Below are 21,446 nucleotides of genomic sequence, written 5' to 3' on the forward strand. Positions count from 1 at the left end.
AATTTTAATCCTCTGAGACTTTCATCTTTGAATAGGCCCAACAGGAGAGTAAAGTGTTAAATCTTTTTATTTCCATATATTATACACATATAATATATGGAAATAACGAGTTAGGAGATTGCAGTATTCCTTACACATCCCGCTGCCATCACAAGCCCATCACATATGTTCCTTTATCACAAGTTCCTCAAAAAAAAATCCCCTTTTACGTGGACATCCCAGAACTGCTCCTCCTCTGCACGTGGCTCTTCTAGATTTAAGTCCAAGGACAGGAATTTGCTGTCTGTCTGTGGCACCAATTTCTGCTGAGCCACTTTGTGCCTGCACTGCTGATCATCAGCCTTTGTATCACTACAAACTGAAAACTTATTTTACTTGGGGGAGCTGAAAATCTAAGTAAATGTACCATAATCTTGGTTTCAGAGCTCTGCCCGAAGAGAAATGGGAATGCTTCCAGAAGAGTTTCCTTTAGGCCTTTTTCTGCATTCTGTCCCCAGCTTTCATACCTGTCTGTCCTCCTTATAAAAGGGCCCAGACCTTTGTTCCTCTTCTCTGCATGGCAAAAGGTAACACCCTCACAAGGCTAGTAGTCATAAAAAGTTTACTGTGGCATTTTGGCTCCAAAAAAAAAAAAAAAAAGGCTGCTGACTGGAAAGTTTTGGGGGAATTAATTCTGGCAGATATGGTAGATAACACACACCCAAGCAGCAGGATGACCTGATTTTCTAAATGGGCTTGGGATATACTGGTTATAATTAGGAACATGGATCATATTTGCTCATATTTGTTTGAGAATCACTGAAAACGGGAAACATAATTGTAAGTTGTTAGGAAATGTTTGGTGATAAGGACTCTACTGTATTTCCACTAACTACCACCCCTACAGAAGACCGTGCTAAATAGAAAACTCAATTCCAAGGGCAGGAGAAGCCCTGACACTTTATTGCTAGATTCTATAGCAATTGGAGCTCACTTACAGTAACCTTATAGTACTCTATATAAACTGAGAAGCTTGTATCAAATTCAGGCTTCCATTTAAAATAGGTATTGCAGATATTAGGCTTCAGTTAAAGAAGAAAAATAACCTTCAGTGCTTATTTTTTTTCTCTTAAAGGCAAAGTATCAAAAAAAATCCCCAAACTAGGTGGAAGTTATTAAATTTCTCCAAAAAATTAAGATGAGCTTTCTTCTATTTCTTGAGACAGTACAATTCATGATTCACAGGGTAGCTGGTATCAAACAAAAGTTAATGAAAGCTCGTCTAAGCAATTTTATTCCTATCCATAATGGCAGACACTAACAAAATCAAAAGAATTTATCCTTTGAGTTCAACTTAAAAAATAACTTATAAAGCAGTGATATATGCAACATAAAACAGTTCAGGAGGGGAGAGGGAAAGCAAATTTTAATAATTAAAATGTAAACGTGAAAAAAAAAAAAAAAAAAAAGAAATGGAATAAAAGTCCCTACTTCTGATTGCTACGTAAGATGTCATGTGATACTATTTTACAATGTCCTGGGGTCTGTGTGTGTGTGTGTGCGCTTTGTGTCACACACACACACCCCACGCCGACCCACACATGTACACACACAGACAGGCGCTTGCAGCTCCACCTCGGGCACTTCTCTCATGCCACTCTTTACAGTTGTCTCAAGCATGTTTGGGACCCACTTTTTGACAAAACGGGGGAGATGGTAGGAAAAAAAAACAGGTGGGTCTGATTGTGTCTGAGATCCTTTAGTTAAACTGTACACTGGGACGAATCATTTTCTTCTGCGGTAGCTCTCGGGAGAGGGCCAACTCACTGTGGTCTTCACGGCAACACTTGTGAACAGGTCACACACTCATTGTCATGCTAGGGGAGTACTGGAAAAGAGGAATCCACATTTTAACAAACATTTACTCCCCCACCCCAGGTAGCTACATCCATGCCTGGACTGCAGCAATGGGTTCAGGGCTCCTTCAGCTCCCTCCTGAATTCCTGCTGGAGCCTCTGCTGGGGCTGTAGTTCAGTTTGTGTCCTCAGAACTTCTGTTGTGCTTCTCTCATGCAAAAATATGGCTACTGCTGACAAAGGCAACTCCTAAGGGCTGTTTTGGTGTTACCTGGGTGCTGTGATGAGCCGATACCTTACGGAGGCTTTCCACACCCTTTCCTAGCCAGTGCTGGCTACTGGGGAATTTACCTGGGCAGGTGCCTAGTCTCAGGTAGACTGGCTGCACTCATGCGTAGCTGAACCACAGGAAGATTTTGGAGAGGTTTTTTATTACTTTATGGGAAGAAAGAAGCAAAGATATGTATGACTGTGATTAAATTAGGCTTTTGGTCTGTATTATTTTGTGTTAGCAATTTTAGGGGGGGCAAGCTGAATCAGGGACCAGTGGTCATTCTCCTTTATGTGAACCAAAAATTCAATCACCTCATCACACTACTGCAGTGACACAAACTGAACTGCAGCCTTTACCCATGCTACAGCTACCCTCAGGTTAGCAGTGCTTCATTAAAGGGACACCACAACGCCTAGAAGAAATGCACATCTATCAACATAATTTGTTCTTAAATTGAAAACTGTGGACTGCATAAAACACCTAATTTGGCCTAAAATCCTCTAAGCAGAGGAAAATCTTCAAATGCAGGAAGATCAGCTTTTTGAAATTTGACAGAAGAAAAAGGAAATACAAATTTGCCTGTGCAAAACCACATGTGCCACAAATATCCTGCCAAGTCTTGAGTTCCAAGCTGGCCATTTCCAAGTGTCTAAGCACATAGAAAAAACATTTTAGATGGGTCTTCCCCCTCACGTAAACTACACAGGTCTGACTACCAGCTCCAAGGCTTAAGGCAAAGCACCTGCCCAAGTATTTTCCTGTATCTGAGCCAGGGTATCTGGGGGATCACTTTGGGAAAGAAGTCAAACCACAGTCTCAAGGTGTTTAGGATTTTTAACTTGTTCTTAAGCCCTGCATTGTTACCCACCCCTAACCAAAATTCCTGGTGAACGGAAGAGCAAATCTACTGGAGAAAGGACTCCATGATAACGCCTATTCTGAGCAGCCAAGTGGCAAAATATGGATCAGAAAGCAAAGCAGTTCCCCAGGGCAACAGAGCAACCCATGTTAGAGAGACAGCAGTCCCTGGGAGCAGACAGGCATGTGTCACTCCTGCCTTGCAGGCACACATCTCAACAAAGCCCTTAGGAATCCAAGCCCCTGGCTCTTCCAGGCAGCACAAAAACACCCAGAACCCAGCAAATGTCTGGGAACACAGATTTTCTCTGGAGTACCACTGATTGCTCTTGTTCCCACAGCCCTGTTTCAGTGACCCTGCCTGCCCTCAGCACAGCAGAGTGTGCGAGATTGGGAGCCAAGGGCTGCTGGGAACAGGGACCACATTTCATGGAGGTTCTGAGTTTACTGCCATTTTGGCAGATATTAAACATTGCTCTTTTTAGGTTGTGTATGACAGTTTTCTTCAACACTCCACACAACCTGAATGTGTGCCCACCAACAGCTAACTGAGAGAATCTCTTCCTTTTCACTAGCTAAAAAAGAAAACCTCCCAAAAGCCCTAAAATCTGATTCCCATGAAATTTTCCATGGAACTCAACTATGCTGTGATCCAACAGAAGCTGTTTATTGAGCTGCAGGTCACCACTGGCATAGGTAAAGAGATTACTCTCCTATTCAGGGACCTAGACGTGGATTTAGAAACCCAGCTTCAGGCACACAACTATGACAATACCACAGTCCTGCTCTGTGAACTGTTTACACCACATTTTGCTGCTTTGACCATTATCCATTCTTAGAAAAAGCATAATTTGCCCCAGAATGAACACTATAGTGGGAACCTTTGCCTTTTATAGGTGCAACAGCACTCTGCATCTTTGCAACATGGAATCTACTGGTGCTCTCATCACATACTTCAGTGTAAACCCTGCTTTTTCATTGATCTCATAGCCCAGAAAAAGTTTCTGCAGTAAATCTATGCCTCCCACCTTTTCCAGCTTCACCTCTCTTTTGCACAGTATTTTTTATTCAAATCAATACTGTACTTTCAGAAGCTATTAAAAACCATGCAAGACACAGCACTGCACTACAAGCACACTACAAAACTTGTAAATTTTCTTTTTCGAAACAAAAGGCCAGAGATACAGGTCCACCTTTGCAACCCAACAACCCAGGTAATGAAATACTTACACTCTCACTCTGGAAGGGGTTTAGGAAGTTTCCACCCATCTCACTGTCATCCCTGGGAGTGCCAGGCTGGTTGCTCATGCTCATATTACTGGGAGAGTTCTGTTAAATAAGATTGTAAAATACAGATTCAGTGCTGAAGGTTTCAGTTCATTTCCCAGCCTCACCAGGTGTGCCCAGGGCATGCTCCACACATCACTTGGCGCACTTAGGTGCACTGTGCAGTGCACTGGGCTTCTCAAGGATGAAAAATCAGCCCCAGCAGGGTTCTGCATGATTCAGTCACTAATTTTAGCCTGTTAAGTAATGTTCTCTTTCCTGAAGCAAGGATTATTTACCTGTGCCTCATTTTCAGGTTATAGTCAGCATCTGCTTCTGCTGAAGTCAAGAAAAGCTATAAAAGGCTGCAGCAAGGATATGAGGAAGCTCATATTAAATCATGTGGTTGAATGCAGCCACGTCTGTGAGCCCTGACATATGTGAGGTACGAGTTTGTACTTAAAGATAGACAAAATATGTACTTAAAGGCGGATCTGGTCTGCACAGAGATTTGCACAGGCCTGTGCCTGAGGTCTACTCATTGTGGTCACAATGTACTGAAACAGTAACAACCTAAAGCCTTCCAAAAATTAATTGTTACTCCTTTTCTTACAGCCAGTGCACAACTGCCTCTGCAACTTCAAAAGGAGAATGGGTGAAACAAGGTGATTGCCATAGAAATTATTCTGCATCAATAGCTCACACATGGTTATTGTACCCACTACAATTAGTCAGGTGCTCTTACAAAGCTGGTTTGCAGTAACTGAACCATGGGCAATCCTCTTTCCATCACTGTTATATTTCCTACTTAAAGACTCATGATGGAAAAACAGAAGTAAGGGGAAGGGAGGAATGAAACCATGGATCTCAAAATGAAATCCTTACATCTATCACAGTTCTTTCCTTGCCTTTCTTTTTAACCCAGAAAAACAGAATGCAATATAAATATAAATACCAAACTAATTATGTACATGACATGCAAGCAGAACTTCTTTACCAGCATCTGAAATGCAGCTCAGAGAGTTGGGTCAAAAGCCCTGCCTTAGCCCTTCTTCTTTCTTCAGTCTAATTCACTGCTTCCAAAACTGTGATCCCCAGGGCCACTGGACAACATGCCCATCAAAGACAACTAAAAGCCTAACAAGGTGATTAACATCAGTCCATCAGGTACACCAGAAATTCAGGGCCCCACAGCTCGGAGAAGGTTGAACCCTGAACTGCTGCTGTACCCTCAGCAGGCATTAACTCAGGGGAGTCCATTGCCTGTGTTACACAGGAGGTCAGGCTACACAATCACATCACTCCCTCTGCCCACAAAATCCAGGAATACAAAGACCTTGTCACATTCATTTGTGACATGTTGCTCATTCCTGGGGGATTTTCCCCTATTTTATCTTGCTCTGTGTAGAACTAAGCTTTGACATTCTGCCGTTGCTACAGCATACCAGCCCCAAAGGGCCAAATTCCTGAAAAAAATCCTGTTTTAGAGACTCCCCCAGGCTGCTTTTGTGACCACTTGGGGTCCGGCACTCTAGCTCCAACTGGGGTTTTCCAAAGCAAGAGTACACCTGATGCCTGCACAAATTCCATGGGCATTGTAATAAATGCAGGTTATTAATGTTTATTTAATATGCATAATTTCAGTTAATTTACTGCCCTCATCTTAATCTACTTCATAAAAAACTTTATGTTCTACCATTCAGCTAATTTAATCAAAATCTTCTCTAAAAAGCTAGGAATTCCGTGAGCTGTACCGATTCTGCCAAGACTGACTGGATCCATTTGCTATGGACAACTGTGTTACAGGCAAAATTAACACCATTTTCCTTTTCGTTACTTAAAACCACAAAGATGAAATGTGCTTTCCATGAGTTATTCATGCAGGTTAATGTATATAAGACTTCCAGGTAATTTGTTTTGGACCCAAGCTTTCAAAGCTACTGATACCTGCACCAGCACAGCACTGAATAGCTACAAGTGCAATACTGGCTTTAAAAATCATCCCAAGGGAATGGAAATGTTTTGGCTTTTTCCCTTAAAAATGCTGCACTTTGCAATACAATACTGAAGAAAAAACACAGACTTTGATTAAAAAAATGATGTATGCTGGTTATCTCACAGAAGGGTTTCACTGAACCCAGCACTGCACAGCCCACCACAGCACAGCCGAGGCAATGTGGTCTTTTCCATGCATCACTTTACTTTGTGCAGAGTCTGAAAATGTTTTAAGAACACAGGGTCCTCTTTATTTATGCCTCTTTACCAATACCACATCAGCTCATTAATCCTGAGTTAATGACGATCACGTCCACAGCAGTTTTATTTTTACTGAAGTGACGCATTCAAGTATTATTTCTGTAGATGCAAAATCCCTGCAGATTAAACTCACATCCATTTCCAGCTATTTAATGTTTGTGATATCAAAACAGTGCTTCTTCTGAAACTGCTTCCTAATCTAGTTTCTGGGAATTTATCCTGAGGATTAAGATATTAACATTACCTTACAGAGGTGACAAACCCAATCCTGCAACACCTTAAGGAGATTGTCCCAACTTTACATTTGACTAGAATTGATTATTAGAACTGGTTTCATTTATTTTAAGAGTATCAAAGACTACAACATGATCTATCAGATTCTGAACTGGAGGTAATTATATAGAATATGATAACATAAATCTGCATTAAAAAAAGATTCATAATGGAGACAAAGGAAATTAGTTTAGAGTGAAACCCTCTAAAAATTCCAAATATTTGATTAGATACTCACTTTGGAAATACTGTCCATGTCTCCTGAGCCTGAAATTAAAACAGACAATTGCTCAGTTAGTTTTGAGCTGAAGCTAAACCAATAATTTTTTCATAGAAAACACACAGTGCAACATTAACATTTTAAAACATAACCAACTCAGTAAAAGTTTACAGGTGGTACAGAGTAATCAACTCAATCAGTCTGGGGTTCTTGTCAACTTTGGCTGCACTACATGTACAGAGTATCTCTTAGAAGAAACCAGATGATCCTGATGTGCAGAGTAACAGAAACCAAATGAAATTAAATACAGTGAGAGCAAGACTATTGAAAACTAATCGAGGGCTTTTTTCACATGCTGTAGGTCTCACCTCAGGTAAAGCCAAGAATAAAGGAAATGCAACTTTAGGATGGATGAACACAGAAAAGCATTCTTTTAGCAGCAAAAGACACATACGTTCAGGAAAGACAAATTCTGGAAGAGTACTGAGTACAAAACTAGAAGAGTCTCACAGCAAAACAATCACAAATGGAGCTGTGGGAGAAGACTGAAATAAGTATTTCATACAACCAGGCAAATTAGGGCTCAGAAGGAATATGATTTCTCTCTCTAAAAACGTCAGATACATAGATGTTATCAAGAGTTATTTTGTCATGGCCCAAAAGGATAAATTACATGCTATTTACATGTAAAATCCTTCCATAACTGTTTCAATTTAATTTTTCATTTTAGCTAAGGAGAAATGATTTCTGTCACTGTAGAAAGCAACAGAAAAAGGCGTGGCTGCCTCTCACAGAGATTTTCATTGATTTGAATGGAATGTGCATCATTCTCAGTTAAACCAACTGCCCATTTTAGGATTGTAATAGGTAAAGAAAGGCTGTAAAAGTGTCCTTATATAAACTAATCTAAAATTTCAGGGACACGCTTTCCTAAAAAAAAAAGTAATTTTCAGTAGGAGATAGATGCCTATGCTGAATTTTTGTTGCTCACAACAAGTCTGCTCAGTGAGCTTCAATTTTTTTTTTTTTTATTGCCACAGCCTCTTCAAGTCACTCCCTTCATCTCACTGATGTACTTACAACTTTTTTCATACATTTTTACATACTGTCTTCCACAGAACTCCCAAGAATTAGTCACAGAAAATAGCACTGTCACTAAAAATACACCACACTGGCAATATTTACTATTAGCATTACCTAATGATCCATTCATGTGATGTGAGTCCATTCCACCCAGTCCGCTCATGGGTCCATCTGAGCCTGGCCCCAGTGGAAACTACGAGAGGAGCAGGCATTAAAAACTGTACAATTATTTTTCACACAACCTAATAAAGAGAGAATATTCCTCAGGAGAAGAGGGAAAAAAAAGTAATGAAAAATCCTCAGCTCTGAATGAGAAGAGACTCTCAAGTCCCATTCAGACCTTTAAGAGAAGGTCTCTCATGTGAAGACTGAAAAACAGCATTGTTTTTGATCACTTTCATGGTTTTTGGAAACTGTCATCTCTGTAGGCTGGAAGCCAACAAAATAATAATCTATTATTTACCTCAATGCTTTTTGTATAACTTCCCAGACTGCTGCTGGCAACTCAGCCCTACCCCCATTGAAGTTATAGGGAACTTTCATAACTCTCTTAAATCCATTCGTGATTAATTAACAGCTTTCAAACCCCACCTGACCTATACAGAGTTGGAAAGCTCCACATCACCTTCACAGCTTGAGCAGTTTCTGTCCAATTCCAGTAATTAACCTTAAATTTAGCTCTTCACACATTTAAAGGACATTGCCATTATAGCCAAACAATCTACAGTTTACTGCATAATGATTTAGCATATCTACATACATTTAAGTTCTACTAGCACTTTTTTCCCAGAGGCCCATAAAGAGCCACCCATAAAAATGGAAAGCTTAGCAATAACGATAGCTGATGGAAATGCAGTGTTTGGATAAACAAAAGGCTGGAGTACTCAAAGAAGGATGTAAGTAGATTCATATTTACATTAGGTCTGTTGGGCCCAGGTGGCACAGCATTCATTAAAGTGTACATGTTGTCTCCAGAGTTGGTTGAATCTGTAATAAGAAATTATTTTAAGTGCTAAAATACACTTTTCAATAAAATTACTCACCTCATCCATTTCCTGTCATTTTGTTCATATTATTACTGTGCCTGAATCCCATACACAGCGGCAATATAACAGAAGATTTTATTCCCTTTCTATCCATTGCTGCCACACAACAGGGCTATGAAAAGAAATAATTGCCATGGTCCCCAAGTGACTACTTCTGTGCTCTAGTTTTATGCATGACTGTTGAAAGGTTTATAAATCACCAAGAATCTGTAACTATTTAATTCCATAAACCCTGTTTCCTGGAGTTCTAAATTTCTTCACTCATCTTCAATATTATCCATAGAACAGGACTTTTTTTCTTATCAACGCTTCCTGTAATTTGTTTTCCATCTGTAATAAATGATAAAAAGCTTCTCCTTGCACATACTGGGAGTTACAGTGTTTTACTCTCATCCCTGTCAAGTCCATATGATTTTGAATATATCCAGCTCTTCAGTGGAACGCTGTGCAAAGATCCTTCACTCTTGAGGGAGGCTTTAGCTGATACACCTTCATGGTACAGCCTGGTGCAATGCTTGCAAAAAGCCCCCCAAAATGACAGAAACTGAAAGGAGAATGACCTGAAAAAAGTCTGTACGCATCCCCAAGGGGATAGCACGATAAAAAAAAAAAATATTGGCAACTCTGGACAATCAGTATCTGCACAGAGAATGAAAAGAGCTCAGCACTTGTATCCAGACCCTCCACAAGACCATTCCACACCCAATGGTCCTGCACGTACAACAAGAAGATATCAAGGTTTCTGTCTACCAATTAATCTTTCCAAAATGATTTTCTAAGCATTAATCTAAGCAAATAATTCCACTATATGCAGAGCACTGTGTATCACACTAGAACAGTCAAATATGCTGTCTGAGGAAAAGGGAGAACACAAGAGCTTTTAGCCTAAAGTAAAATCAGCCTATGAAGTTGTTTTCAACATTCACTGAGGCAGGCAACAAGTTCCTTGTCCACACACATCCCTGGCTTTCCCTATGTTCTGCTGGCTCGTGTCAAAAACACAGGGGATGGCTGGGCTGTGGGAATCCTTGAGCTGTTGGTCTCAGAGGTGAGTAAATACCTTCGCAAAACTCACAGGGGCCAATTTCTAAGTGTTTTCATGCTTTGGGAAACAGAACTTCAACATATATTTACCTTAGGTTGCTTTTCACTTGTTCATTTTCTGAGTGTTTTTATTTTATTTGGTTCTGTTTTTAATTTTTTTTTTTATAAAAATATAATATTTAAATATTTAAATCCCTGGAATTCTAGTTAATGAAGTCATTATACTTGTGCATTAAGTTTTTATGGCCAGTTAGGAAAATTCCCTGAGCTGGAGACATCAGCAAGTAGGGAAAAAGAAACTGATGTAGGAAATACAGACCCCATAATTTAGAGTTATCTGATTCTTTATTAAAAAAATAACTCGTGTATTTCCTAAAATCCCTTGTAATTTTGTTGTTTCCAAGTGTATTTCAGTACCTGCAGGACTAGGCATGATGGGTGTTCCTGGTGGCCCTCCACCTCCTGGAGGACCCTGGAGAAAGGAAAAATTGTCAGTTAGCATGAAATAAAAGGTTCGACTAAAGTTAAAAGAGACACACCAAAAAAACCCCAAACATCAAGGGACATATATTTTTTTACGTTTTGGGTATTTCCATGTCACAAATCTGATCACGTCCAAGAAACACAAAATGCTCTGATTGTCAAACAAGAGTTTTAGGGTTCTCCAGGGATTTTATTCTAATCACCCTAAGCATTTACTAAGAACAGAAACACAACATTTCCAGAACCCCTGATATCTTTAGGTAACATGAAAAACTACCAACTTCCACTGTGCTAAAAATGCCTGCATCAATAAAAGACAATAAATGTTGACTTTCCTTAATAAAACATACATAGATTGCTAGTAATAATTATTATTTCCATTGCCATATGACTATTACTGTACTTTATCTCTTTTGTTATAATTTAAAATAGCAGATATTCTGTTTCAGGCAGGGATATCTTTTCAGTGGCAGCAATTACAAGGGTTTGGCGGTTCCTGTCTGCTTACAGGATATCTATCCACATACTTTTTATCCATAAATACATATCCACATTTTATCCATACCCACATGACCCTCTAGGCATCACATGCTCTCCATACACTTTGTATTCATATACCTGTGTACTAAGCTCACAAACTTGATTTTTTTAAGGGCTCTCTCTGTATATTTTTCAACATTACATAAAGAGATGCAGGAACAACTAACTGGTCATTCATGAGAAAAGTTACTTGTCTTCATTAACTTTTGCATCTCATTGTAAATTTGCTTTTACTCTCATTGTTTGTGTATTTTCTTCTCTTAGAAAGCCTCTTGGTATCAACTATTTTCACTCTGAGACTATAATTTTATTTATGTATAAAGAGAGTATACATTTGTATGTTATACATATTATATACACTTACATATTTGTAGATAAGCTTATATATTACTATATATTAAAATATATATAGATTAATTGTATTAAGTTCTCAAAGTTAATAAATCCAGATTAGAAATCTTTTCACTATAAACCTTTTTAGGGAGCTCTCTGGCCCATCCCTCATCCTCAAACATTTGTTGTCCATGAAGTCAAATATTCCCCAAATGTCGTTAAATTCTGCAAAAATGGAATGTGGCAAAACCACAAAACGTCTTCCAAACAGAGAGAGTTCTGTGAAGTTCTGCATTGAAAGAACTGACTTGGGGACAGCAAATCTTGGCTGCTTCCACCAAATTGTGACGAAATCACGGCTACAGTTATAGACACTTGCAAGAATCATAACCTTTTCCACTGCTAATTGTCTAAGTAAAGCACAAAATAAATTGCTTTAAATATATAATCCTCCCTCGTCACCCTGTGACACCAGTCTTGTTCATGTGGAAAAAACAGACTAAACAATCTGCCTTAGAAGAGCTCCTCAGACACACACATAAGCTGAGAACAACAGCAACAACAACATAAAGAATCTAAAATAATAAACAAAGTTAATCTCTGGTGACAGAAACAAAATCCAGCACTACACGTAAACACTTTTTTCCTGTAGAAGTTCAGAAACTCCCACACAGCATGGTTTTACTGAGAAAGCCAAGGGGTTTTTTGTCCTTCATTATTGAAGACAATACACTGTGTTAGCTACAGGAATGTTTTCTGAGGTGAAGCAGCACCGAGGGCAATTAGGAGCAGGCTGATGACGACTCTGGTAACGAACAGCCACATCTGTACCAGGGCCGGCTGGAAACCCTCGGTGCAGGCCAGATGTGCAGCTCCCAGCCGACACACGGGGGCTCCCCTCCACATCTGGGCTGCTGTTCCTCTGCCTGAACCAGACGTGGTGTCCCACGAACACACAGGCACACACACAGGTACTCACCACGTAGTTCCCAGGAGACGCCGAGGAATAAGGTATCTGTAACATCAACAGAAAAGCTGTGATTGCCTCTGCGCTGGGAGGGGCTCCAGGCAGCTGCGGGTTAGTGCTCATTTAATTACAGAAACTAAAGATGCAGCTACGATCGTGGGGGGAAACGCCTCTGTTGTCAAAATAAACACCTCTCTTCAGCAATTTGAAAATATTAACTATAAACTGAAGTATTAAAATGCTAAGGCGTAAGACTATTAAGGCAATGTAGTTGATAAGGTTTATGAACTTAGGCAGCACATACTTGCATTTCAGTCAGCAGGAGTTCAGAGTCAGCCAAGCATGAACTGAATTTGTGTGTTCTTAAAGATACCACATTTTGATTAAAATCTTGACCATAAAAGGAAAAGAAGCTACCACATCTTTCACCTTAGAAGACACTGGTATTTATTTGCATTTTTTATTTATGTTTTTTTTAAAGGGCAGTGTCCTGGAGAAATCCTGTGAATAATCTGGTTGTCTTCTGTGTTACAGCCTTTGCAATTATTCTGTCCAAAGGAACACAGGCCAGTGCTGTTGTGGGAGGAGCAACTGTACTGACAAACACAAATTTCTCTACAGACAACTTGTCAGCCAAATGATTGTTACAAATGAATCTATTGTTGGACTTGCCAACTGATTTCAGGGACTGAAAAGACTTTGACTATCAGTTAAGAAATACCCATTTTAGTCAAGTACATGCAAAAGAAAACTGAAGAAGAGTTTCACTAATAGAATTAAAAAGCCCAAAGTGAGAAAACCGGAAAAAACTGTTTAACAGGGCGAGCCAGACCCACCTTGTCCAAATGCAAGTGCTAAAAATGGACATGCTTAAACCAATGATCCCTGAAAGAAAATGAGATTTTTCTTCCTTCTGGAGAAATACCAGACACTGCTGTTCATGTAGGACCCCAGAACAGCCTTTATATTATGGCACTGCTGGGCCTGCTGTGAAGGTACTTCCCTAAATACAGGAAGATGTCAAATATATTTGTAATATTTACTTACTGAATTGGCATTGGTTGGGTTTGGCCAAGGTCTGCCACCCCCAGGACCCCTGAAACAGAAGATGAATGATGAGACACAGAACATCCCCATTCTCTGAGGAAAAAATCTGAATAAGCTGTTTCCAGAGGAAGGAAGAAAGTGGCTTTTTTCAAACTAAAATGTGTTTACAAACCATAACTACCCCAAGTTAAAATGAAGAGCAGAATTCTTGTTGTTGCACTGCTATTTAATAATCTGGTGAGTTGATTAATTTATTTATGACTCAGAAAATAAATTTAAGTCATAAAATAAATAAGTGGTCAGTCATAAAACCAGTAATCTTGCTCACATAATTAAGCACATGCCTGAAGTACTGAGGATGCACGCATTTACCATGGATCTAGAATACTGCAATATAGTCATGTTTCATTAGTAAAACTTGTGCCATTAGCTAATAAATGTTTTGGGAACACCAAATTTATAAAAGAACAAGCCATACAAAATATGTTGCTATGACCCCTATATGATGATGAAGATGATGATGATGATGATGATGATGATAACAACACCAGTCATGATAATAAATTTCATGTATTACCCAGAAAACCCTCAGAGGATTTTTCTTACAACTTCTGCTGTTAGTTTAAGTTCCTCACTCTCAGCTAAGCCCAGAAAAATAGTTGGGGGATGAGGCTTCCTCTCTTAACAATTCAGAGGGAACTCAGACACAGCAGAGGTAAAATCTCTGTGTTTACCATCACAATGTCTCAAACCCATAATTATTTCTGGGAGCACTAAGAGCTCCTGGTTGTTTATAAACGAGACTGAATCACTTTTTGAAGGCCGTGACAATGGAGAGGCAGAGATGACAAAACTTTCACATTTAAAATGGCATTTTGGCCTCATTAGCTGTAGAAAAGCAACATTAACCACTGCAGCTCACCAGGCATGGGAGAGAAACTTAAACAGAGAGAAAGAATCACCCTTTATTAATGATTTCTGAAAGTTTTCTAAGTCTTGCAGAAATAAAAACTATTAAGTGCATACATTGCCTGAGGGATTTAATATTGAATCTTTTTTTTTTTTTTATTATGTTGTTGATGAAACTATAAAGGAACTCTCTCAAAAACAAATCAAGAGAAAATTTACTTATTTCCACTGCCATTATTGTTGGAATGCTGGAAATCAAGAATGTTTGTATGGTCTTTTCTGCCTCATTCAATGAAAGACTGAGCAAGGAAATGCTCCTCAGGTCAAATATTCAGCAATTTCTCCTCTGCTGATGATCACATGGTGAAATATTAACTGGGTTTTTTCTCCTGTTGTTTTTATCTTTCATTGGTTTATTGGATCCTCTCTTTCAGAAAAACCAGGAATATTTGTAACACTTAAAGGCTGTTTTCACCCCAAATGCTCACACTCATTTCTGTGACATGTACTGGCTCAGAGACATAACTGGGTTAAGCCACAGGAATATGGAAACTCAGAAATTTACACTGAGACATGGCAACTCACCTTTCATCTAAAAAGCTGTTGGAATTTTCAGATTTATTGGAAAGCTTTCAGTATAGACTTAGAAATCACTGCAGAAGAATCTGCTGGAAAGCTGCATGGATTTTGTGGAGCCAAATGCTTATAAAACACACATAAAAACCTACAAACTGCATTTTTTTTCCCAATTCAATCCAAGCAGGTCTTTTGCCTTCCACTAAATGTTTTATATTGGAAGGACCAACAGGGCCATAAAACACCATACAAGTACCGATTCCAAAATAATTAATGAAGTATCTGCAAGTATGACCAATTTCAGCTGGCCTGCACCAATTTTTTAGAGTTTGTCCTGTTAACGTCAAAGCTGGCTTGAAAAAATAAAAGTCTGAAATTTTAGTTTCCCAAGAGATGAATATATTCCACCAGGAAATGAAACATCTAGACTCAAGTTTGTGAATTGAAATTAAAAGACAAAATCACACCTTTTTTTTTTTTTTTTTGTAATTCTGAGGCATGACTGAGATATTCTTAGTGCCTGAGACAGCACTGCAGGTCACACGGGGTGTTAAAAATCACCAGTGAAATGTAACACTGCTCCCTGAAATCTGCCTTTTTGCTCCAAAAACTGGCAGAGACATGAAATCTTCCTAAAAATGGCTACGTCAAGTTCCAACTGAAAAACCTACAGCTAAAATGAAGTTCTTCTGTGGAAGAACATGGGCTGTGCATCAGCTGTGTCCAACAGAAGGCTGATGGTGTTATTGATGACAAAGCAAGGAGCTACCCAGCAGTGCTGCATTTGTGGATTATACAGACTGAAATGCTGCCTTATGAGTCCTCAGGCTGCCATTTCTGGCCATAAAGAACACTTTCTCAACCAGAAAAATGGTAACATTTTATTTGGCAGATACTCTGCCCTTAACCAAAGCAGCTTCCTTTCACACCTTCCAAGGAGGAAAAGCTGGATTTCAAACAGCAGCTGTTTCTGTGGAGCACACATTTTTGTATTTAACACTGCCAAAAATCCAAGAAAAAAAGAACAGAACACTAGAAAGTCATGTAAAGAAAACACTCAGGTATGAAAGACATCCTTATGTACAGCTGAAACGTGATTTCCCCAGATGACCCCACTGCTGCCTCCTGCACTGAGGTAAAGGACGAGGGGTAACACAGAGAGCACATTTGGGTCCAACCTCTGCCACTGCCCCCAGGCCAGCCCTGAGTCTGATCCTGGACAGAAACAAGGCCTCACTAACATTCCAGTGACAGCAGTAAATTTACAGGAAGAAAACACTCTAATGTCCAGAAAACACAATTAAAAGAATCCCAACTCAGAGCAACCCCTCTGATAAAATGTGCTCATAAAAAGCAGCAATATTAGTATTTCAATCCATCTTCTGTCTTTCTGGTAGGCCAGGAAATCTTTTTGTCATACAGGAAACTCTTTTCTTACTTTTCCTGTGCAAACTCTCATTTATGTCAGTTTTCAAAATATCTTACCTGTCCCTCAATTTTACTTCTGGAAAGTAGATTTCTTTTTCTTTATAATTCCGTCTTGAGCTGAGGAAAGCCACTACAGTCCTGATACTTGACTCACACTGAATTGCAAACGCCTAAATATTTTTTCCACATCAATTTAATTGAAAAACGTAAGTGCCTACCCTCAGGATGGTTCCTACAATTGTCTTGAATCCCCATATGTGATGTCTATGATAGGGCAACACACAACTTCAGATTTTAATTTATGTGCTTCAAGAATTCAGTGTATGTCTGGAAATCCAAATATATTAGAGGTATGGTGGATTTCTTAAATCACATTATCTATTTCTGTACCTCTTTGAACTTTTCAGGGTGGAAACTTTTTACTTGCAATGAAAATTAACATTTCTTATTTGCATTTTCTATAAAAACGGGTATGATATAATGAGAAAAGCATATAGAAATCTTTACTCTTTTCTTAATGTTACATCTGAAGTATTTCTACACACTTAAAAGGGGGGTTGTCTTCAGGGATACAAGGCACAACACCCTGCCATGGCTAAATCCATGCCTGAAATAGATCTCAACTCAGATTATATCCAGTTTTACCAGATGATGATCCAGACCCACAAATACACAGAAACACTGACAAAAATACTCTCATATCTGTAAAGCTCATCTATCTGTTTAGACTGGAAATAAATGTAGTTAAGGAAATAAAAACTGCAATTGAGGAAGACTTTCAAAGCAAATGTGTCCTTCTTTTTCTTATAAATAGTTCCAGACAAAGGCTATTTTGCTTCAATTAAGTACTGATTTATTTTGCAGAGAAGAACCATTCCTCACAAGATATTTAGTAAGTAGAAATATAAATAGTGTCATTTTTTAAAATGCATACAAGGATATATCAGTGATTACATAGACAAAATATTCCCCAGTATTTGATCTGTGAAAGAAACTGAGTATTTGTATAGACTTGTTAGGACAGCCAAGGCTCCTGTAGGACTGTGGGTTCACTGCTTAAAACTGCATTTATTGGTCATCAAAGCATGTTCGCCCTGCCTTATCCATCCCAAGTGTTCCTTCTGCAATGCAGTAATTTTCTAAGTACAGTAGGATTTATGTTGTGCTTACATGTTCATCCCAGGCATCCCCGGGCCACCTAAAGCGTTCAGAGGGGGTCTCATGGCACCTCCATAGTTCTGCAACGACAACCAAGGGTCAGACTACCACAAAACAAAAAAACAAAACCAAAGAGGAGGGGGAAAGAAAGGACAGCAGGTTAATGACATCCCTGTGCAACTGCTGCCAGGACAGGCCATGCCATTCATGCTTTCAGGATTCCCTGACTGGTGACTTAAAAAAACGAGATGATTAACCCCAAGGAGAAACAACTACAAACAACAGAAATTGGCTAAGAATGGTTAAAATGGTTTCAGGAGGAATTATACAATTTACATGTATTGAGCTCAAGTTTATGGCCAGCAAGGGTCAGTTTTTATAATGAATTGAACTTTTAAACCAAGGCTATTCAAAAGTCAGAAACCCTGACTAAGATTCTGAGATATCAAACTGTATTATTTCTAATTAGATTTCATTGTGTTTGCATAAAATTAAACCATATGATACAACTTTTCTAATGTACCGTTATATTTCTCTTTCCGTTATTCAATTCTAATAAATTACAGAATCCCAGGATGCAGCTTTAAAGCCCATCCAGTGTCACCCCCTAGCCCTGGGCAGGGACACCTTCCAGTATCCCAGATCTGTGATAATCAAAATGGAGAGCATTTAATATGGCAATTAACGTCATAGCAATGCTAACAAATTAATTTCCCAAGGCCCATGAAATCTGAATTTATCTCCTGATATTATGACCAAAGTTTGACTGCACTACTTACACAAAAAACCAAATTACACCTATTTTTTTTCAGTGGAATACAAGCAGAACAATCTGTCTCACCTGACAATCTAACTTCTGACTGTAATTACTGCTAATCCTAAACAGATGTACTACTTTGCCCTCAAATAACAGCACTGCCATTAGGGCCACCCATACAGATGTTCTCTCAGAGCAGTGATGCTCTCTGCAGAGCCTGGTGGCCCAGGTAGATAGTGATTCAGTTATGGAGTCATTTGTGAACTTAAGTTTCGTGGACTTAAATTTTGTGTTGGTTAGGATGCTGAGCACAAGAAAGAAGAAGCTTACAAAAACACTGCATCTTAAATGACAGCAAAAATGGAAAAATTATCCTCATAAAAAGTGGCATGAGATTTGCCTGCTGTGTGACTAATGGTGCTGCATGAAGGATCAGCTCAATGTCATATGGCAGCACAGCAGAGCTTCTTTTCTACTCCCAAAAAGGGTAAATACATTTCAGGGCTACAGAAAAAAGTAGCTAATATATTTAATAATGTTCTGTTGGTCACACACAGCAGCTGTTTTGAAGAACTGCACAACTGGTTTCTAGGAAGAAGACCCAAAATTGTACAGAGAGTTGTGAACAGACTTGAAAGGCAAAGCTATTCCATCATTTAGAATTCAGTTGTTATTCAAACAAGAAGCCACCAGAGAGATTATCTAAAATGGGGAAGCAAAAATGCACAGTGTGGGCACAACAAGCACACTGTGAAACAAAACACTGGCAGAACCAGTGTGAAACACCACCACCCACGCTGCTGGCTGGCAGTGCTGACAAAACACAGAGCAGCCTCCTGGATTTGTGTGCCAGGGGTGCATCAGGACTGTTTGTGCCCTGCCTTGGAGCACTGCTGGGACAGAGCCACAGAGAGGCTCAAGGTGGACAGCAAGACAAATGGCAATGTGGATGTCTCACTTCACACTAAAATCTCTCCTGCACTCACCAAAATTTAAATCAACAGTGAATGAAAGAAAACCTTCACAGAATTTGGAGAGGGATTTTTGGTGAAGTTAGAGGTATTAATCTTTTCCTCCTAAACAGCTTAATCAATGAGGAGGAGGAGGAGGAAACACCTACCCCACTCCTGGTCTCCCTTGCCAATGTCACTCTTTGATTACAACATACACTTTTCTAAAAAAGCAAATGAAAGGATTCCTCCTTTAATTTCAAATATTAATGAAAATGACAGATTTTCATTACAGTTTTGTACAGCTGCAACTCAGAACTGATTTTTTTGTAAAACAGGAAGTTTGTTTTGGAAAGGGATTATGAAAACAAGTCCTGGGCATCTTCAAGCTATGCAAAGACAGAGAATATAGACTAAGTCTAGGCCTGTCACTAAGAATAACCCATCTGTGGAAAATACCTGTGGTCCTAATGGCACCATTCCCCTTGGAGGAGTCATCCTCTGCATTGGCCCACCCATGTTTGGATGACCTGCGAATAAAACATAAAAGACATTATTTACGTACGCAATGCACAACTGATTTAATTATGCAAGACGCAAGCACCTTCTGCAGCTACTTTTAATGACTCATCCCTTTCTAATTAACAGAAAAGCTTAAGGATCTGTGGAAAGGTTTGGAGCTCAGGAAGAAAGGTGCCAGTTTGTGAGGACAGTGCTGTGGAGAGGTCCCGCACTCACCCTGCTGCCGTGTGGGGTCCATCCCGCTGGGCAGGAGGGGCTGACTCCCCGGGACACCTCCAAGGGCCTGAGGCAGGGAAAACACAGAATGCCTTGAAATTCATGTTAAAGACACAACACACATATTTCATTCCTAATTCCTGGATGTTTCCTCTGAGTCAAGAGTTAATGTGCCTTTAAATCCCCACATTAATCTGCCCTCTGAGTTTACTGAATTAGGTTTAAAGCTCATTTTAACATGGTTTTACCTGTAGCTGGGTCAAATAGAAAAATGTTTTTATGAATGGATCTTTGCAGCTGATCCACAACGTGCTACTTTGCATTTCAAAGCACCACCACATTTTCAGTGAAAATGTATCCTGAGTGAGCAGAATCTCAGAATGGTTTGGGTTGGAAGGGACCTTAAAGTTCAGCTCATTCCATCCCTCTGCCATGGGCAGGGACATCTTCCATTATGCCAGGACCAAACTACCATCCAAAATTTGGGCCTTAAAGCTGCACGACAGGAGTTTATTGCTTCCACACACTGCCCATCCATGCTGTAACTTGAGTACTGACGGTGCTGTTAAAGCAGCAATTCCTGAACGTGGCACAATGTGAAAGAAACAAGAGCTGCAATTTGCTGGGATTATGTGATTAGCTTCCACACTGGACTGAAAATACCACAGTGCGCAGAAAAAACCACTCCTGAGACCAAACCTGCAGGCTGGCAGTGCTTCCAACCACCACATCCAGCACCCACCTGCCAGGATTCAACCTGCTCAGGCACACTGGGTGTGAAACCCAAACACTTGGCTCTGGGGCTCAGACACCTCTGGCTAAGGTAGTATTGGGAAGTCCAAAAACCAGGAACGCACTGAGTGACAGCAGTAAAATATGAAGTGCAGAACTTCATATTATCAAATTGCATATTATCAAATATGAAGTGCAGAACTAATGGCACTGCACAGATGATCACCTAGTCAAGGTTACTTAAGTCACCCCCTGCCCTGGTGAGAAAGTAGCCCTGGTACAGGTACCTTAACGTGATTCCAAACATGACCAGGTAGAGCAACACCTGGAGAAGTCTTGCCACCTGATACATCCAGCTCACTGAAATTTAGATTTCATATCTTCTGGTGATACAGTGTCAAAATATGAAACTGTGTTACACAGATATAAAAAAATAGCCAGAAATGAGCCTGGGGAATAGTGTGACAATAGAAAGGCAGTCCTGGAAGCCAAAGCTGGACCAAACCACCTCTTCCATTTATCCTTTCAACCTTTCCCAATATTGTAAATGACCTAGTTTTCCTCTCAGAGCTCCACTGATGGTTTTTTGTCTGCTAGTCTTTAACTTTTCATCTGCTGACTCTTTCTCCTCCTCTATCTGCACTATGGAGAACTTAAAAACACCAGAACCCTC

General features: G+C 39.6%; 1 protein-coding gene across 26 annotated transcripts in view; it reads right to left on the reverse strand.

Annotated features, from left to right (window-relative positions):
* Window positions 1-1,464: 1,464 nt before the first annotated feature.
* SSBP2 (single stranded DNA binding protein 2) overlaps window positions 1,465-21,446 on the reverse strand; it is a 122,706-nt gene continuing 102,724 nt past the window's right edge. For 6 of the 26 annotated variants that reach the window (XM_082301045.1, XM_082301040.1, XM_082301037.1 and 3 more), the window contains 11 exons: window positions 20,042-20,108; window positions 19,763-19,833; window positions 17,609-17,676; window positions 13,526-13,574; window positions 12,491-12,526; window positions 10,573-10,627; window positions 8,982-9,052; window positions 8,180-8,258; window positions 7,001-7,029; window positions 4,198-4,296; window positions 1,465-1,867 (listed from right to left, as the gene is read on the reverse strand). In XM_082301045.1, the coding sequence (XP_082157171.1) occupies window positions 1,838-1,867; window positions 4,198-4,296; window positions 7,001-7,029; window positions 8,180-8,258; window positions 8,982-9,052; window positions 10,573-10,627; window positions 12,491-12,526; window positions 13,526-13,574; window positions 17,609-17,676; window positions 19,763-19,833; window positions 20,042-20,108 (654 nt within the window). In that variant the 3' untranslated portion in view covers window positions 1,465-1,837. Of the gene's footprint in view, window positions 1,868-4,197; window positions 4,297-7,000; window positions 7,030-8,179; window positions 8,259-8,981; window positions 9,053-10,572; window positions 10,628-12,490; window positions 12,527-13,525; window positions 13,575-17,608; window positions 17,701-19,762; window positions 19,834-20,041; window positions 20,109-21,446 lie in introns of all 26 variants that reach the window. The other 20 variants (XM_082301035.1, XM_082301052.1, XM_082301049.1 and 17 more) reach the window with 13 other exon arrangements.

This window comes from Coloeus monedula (assembly GCF_965178545.1).
Source record: "Coloeus monedula genome assembly, chromosome: Z".
In the NCBI taxonomy this organism is placed as follows: domain Eukaryota; kingdom Metazoa; phylum Chordata; class Aves; order Passeriformes; family Corvidae; genus Coloeus; species Coloeus monedula.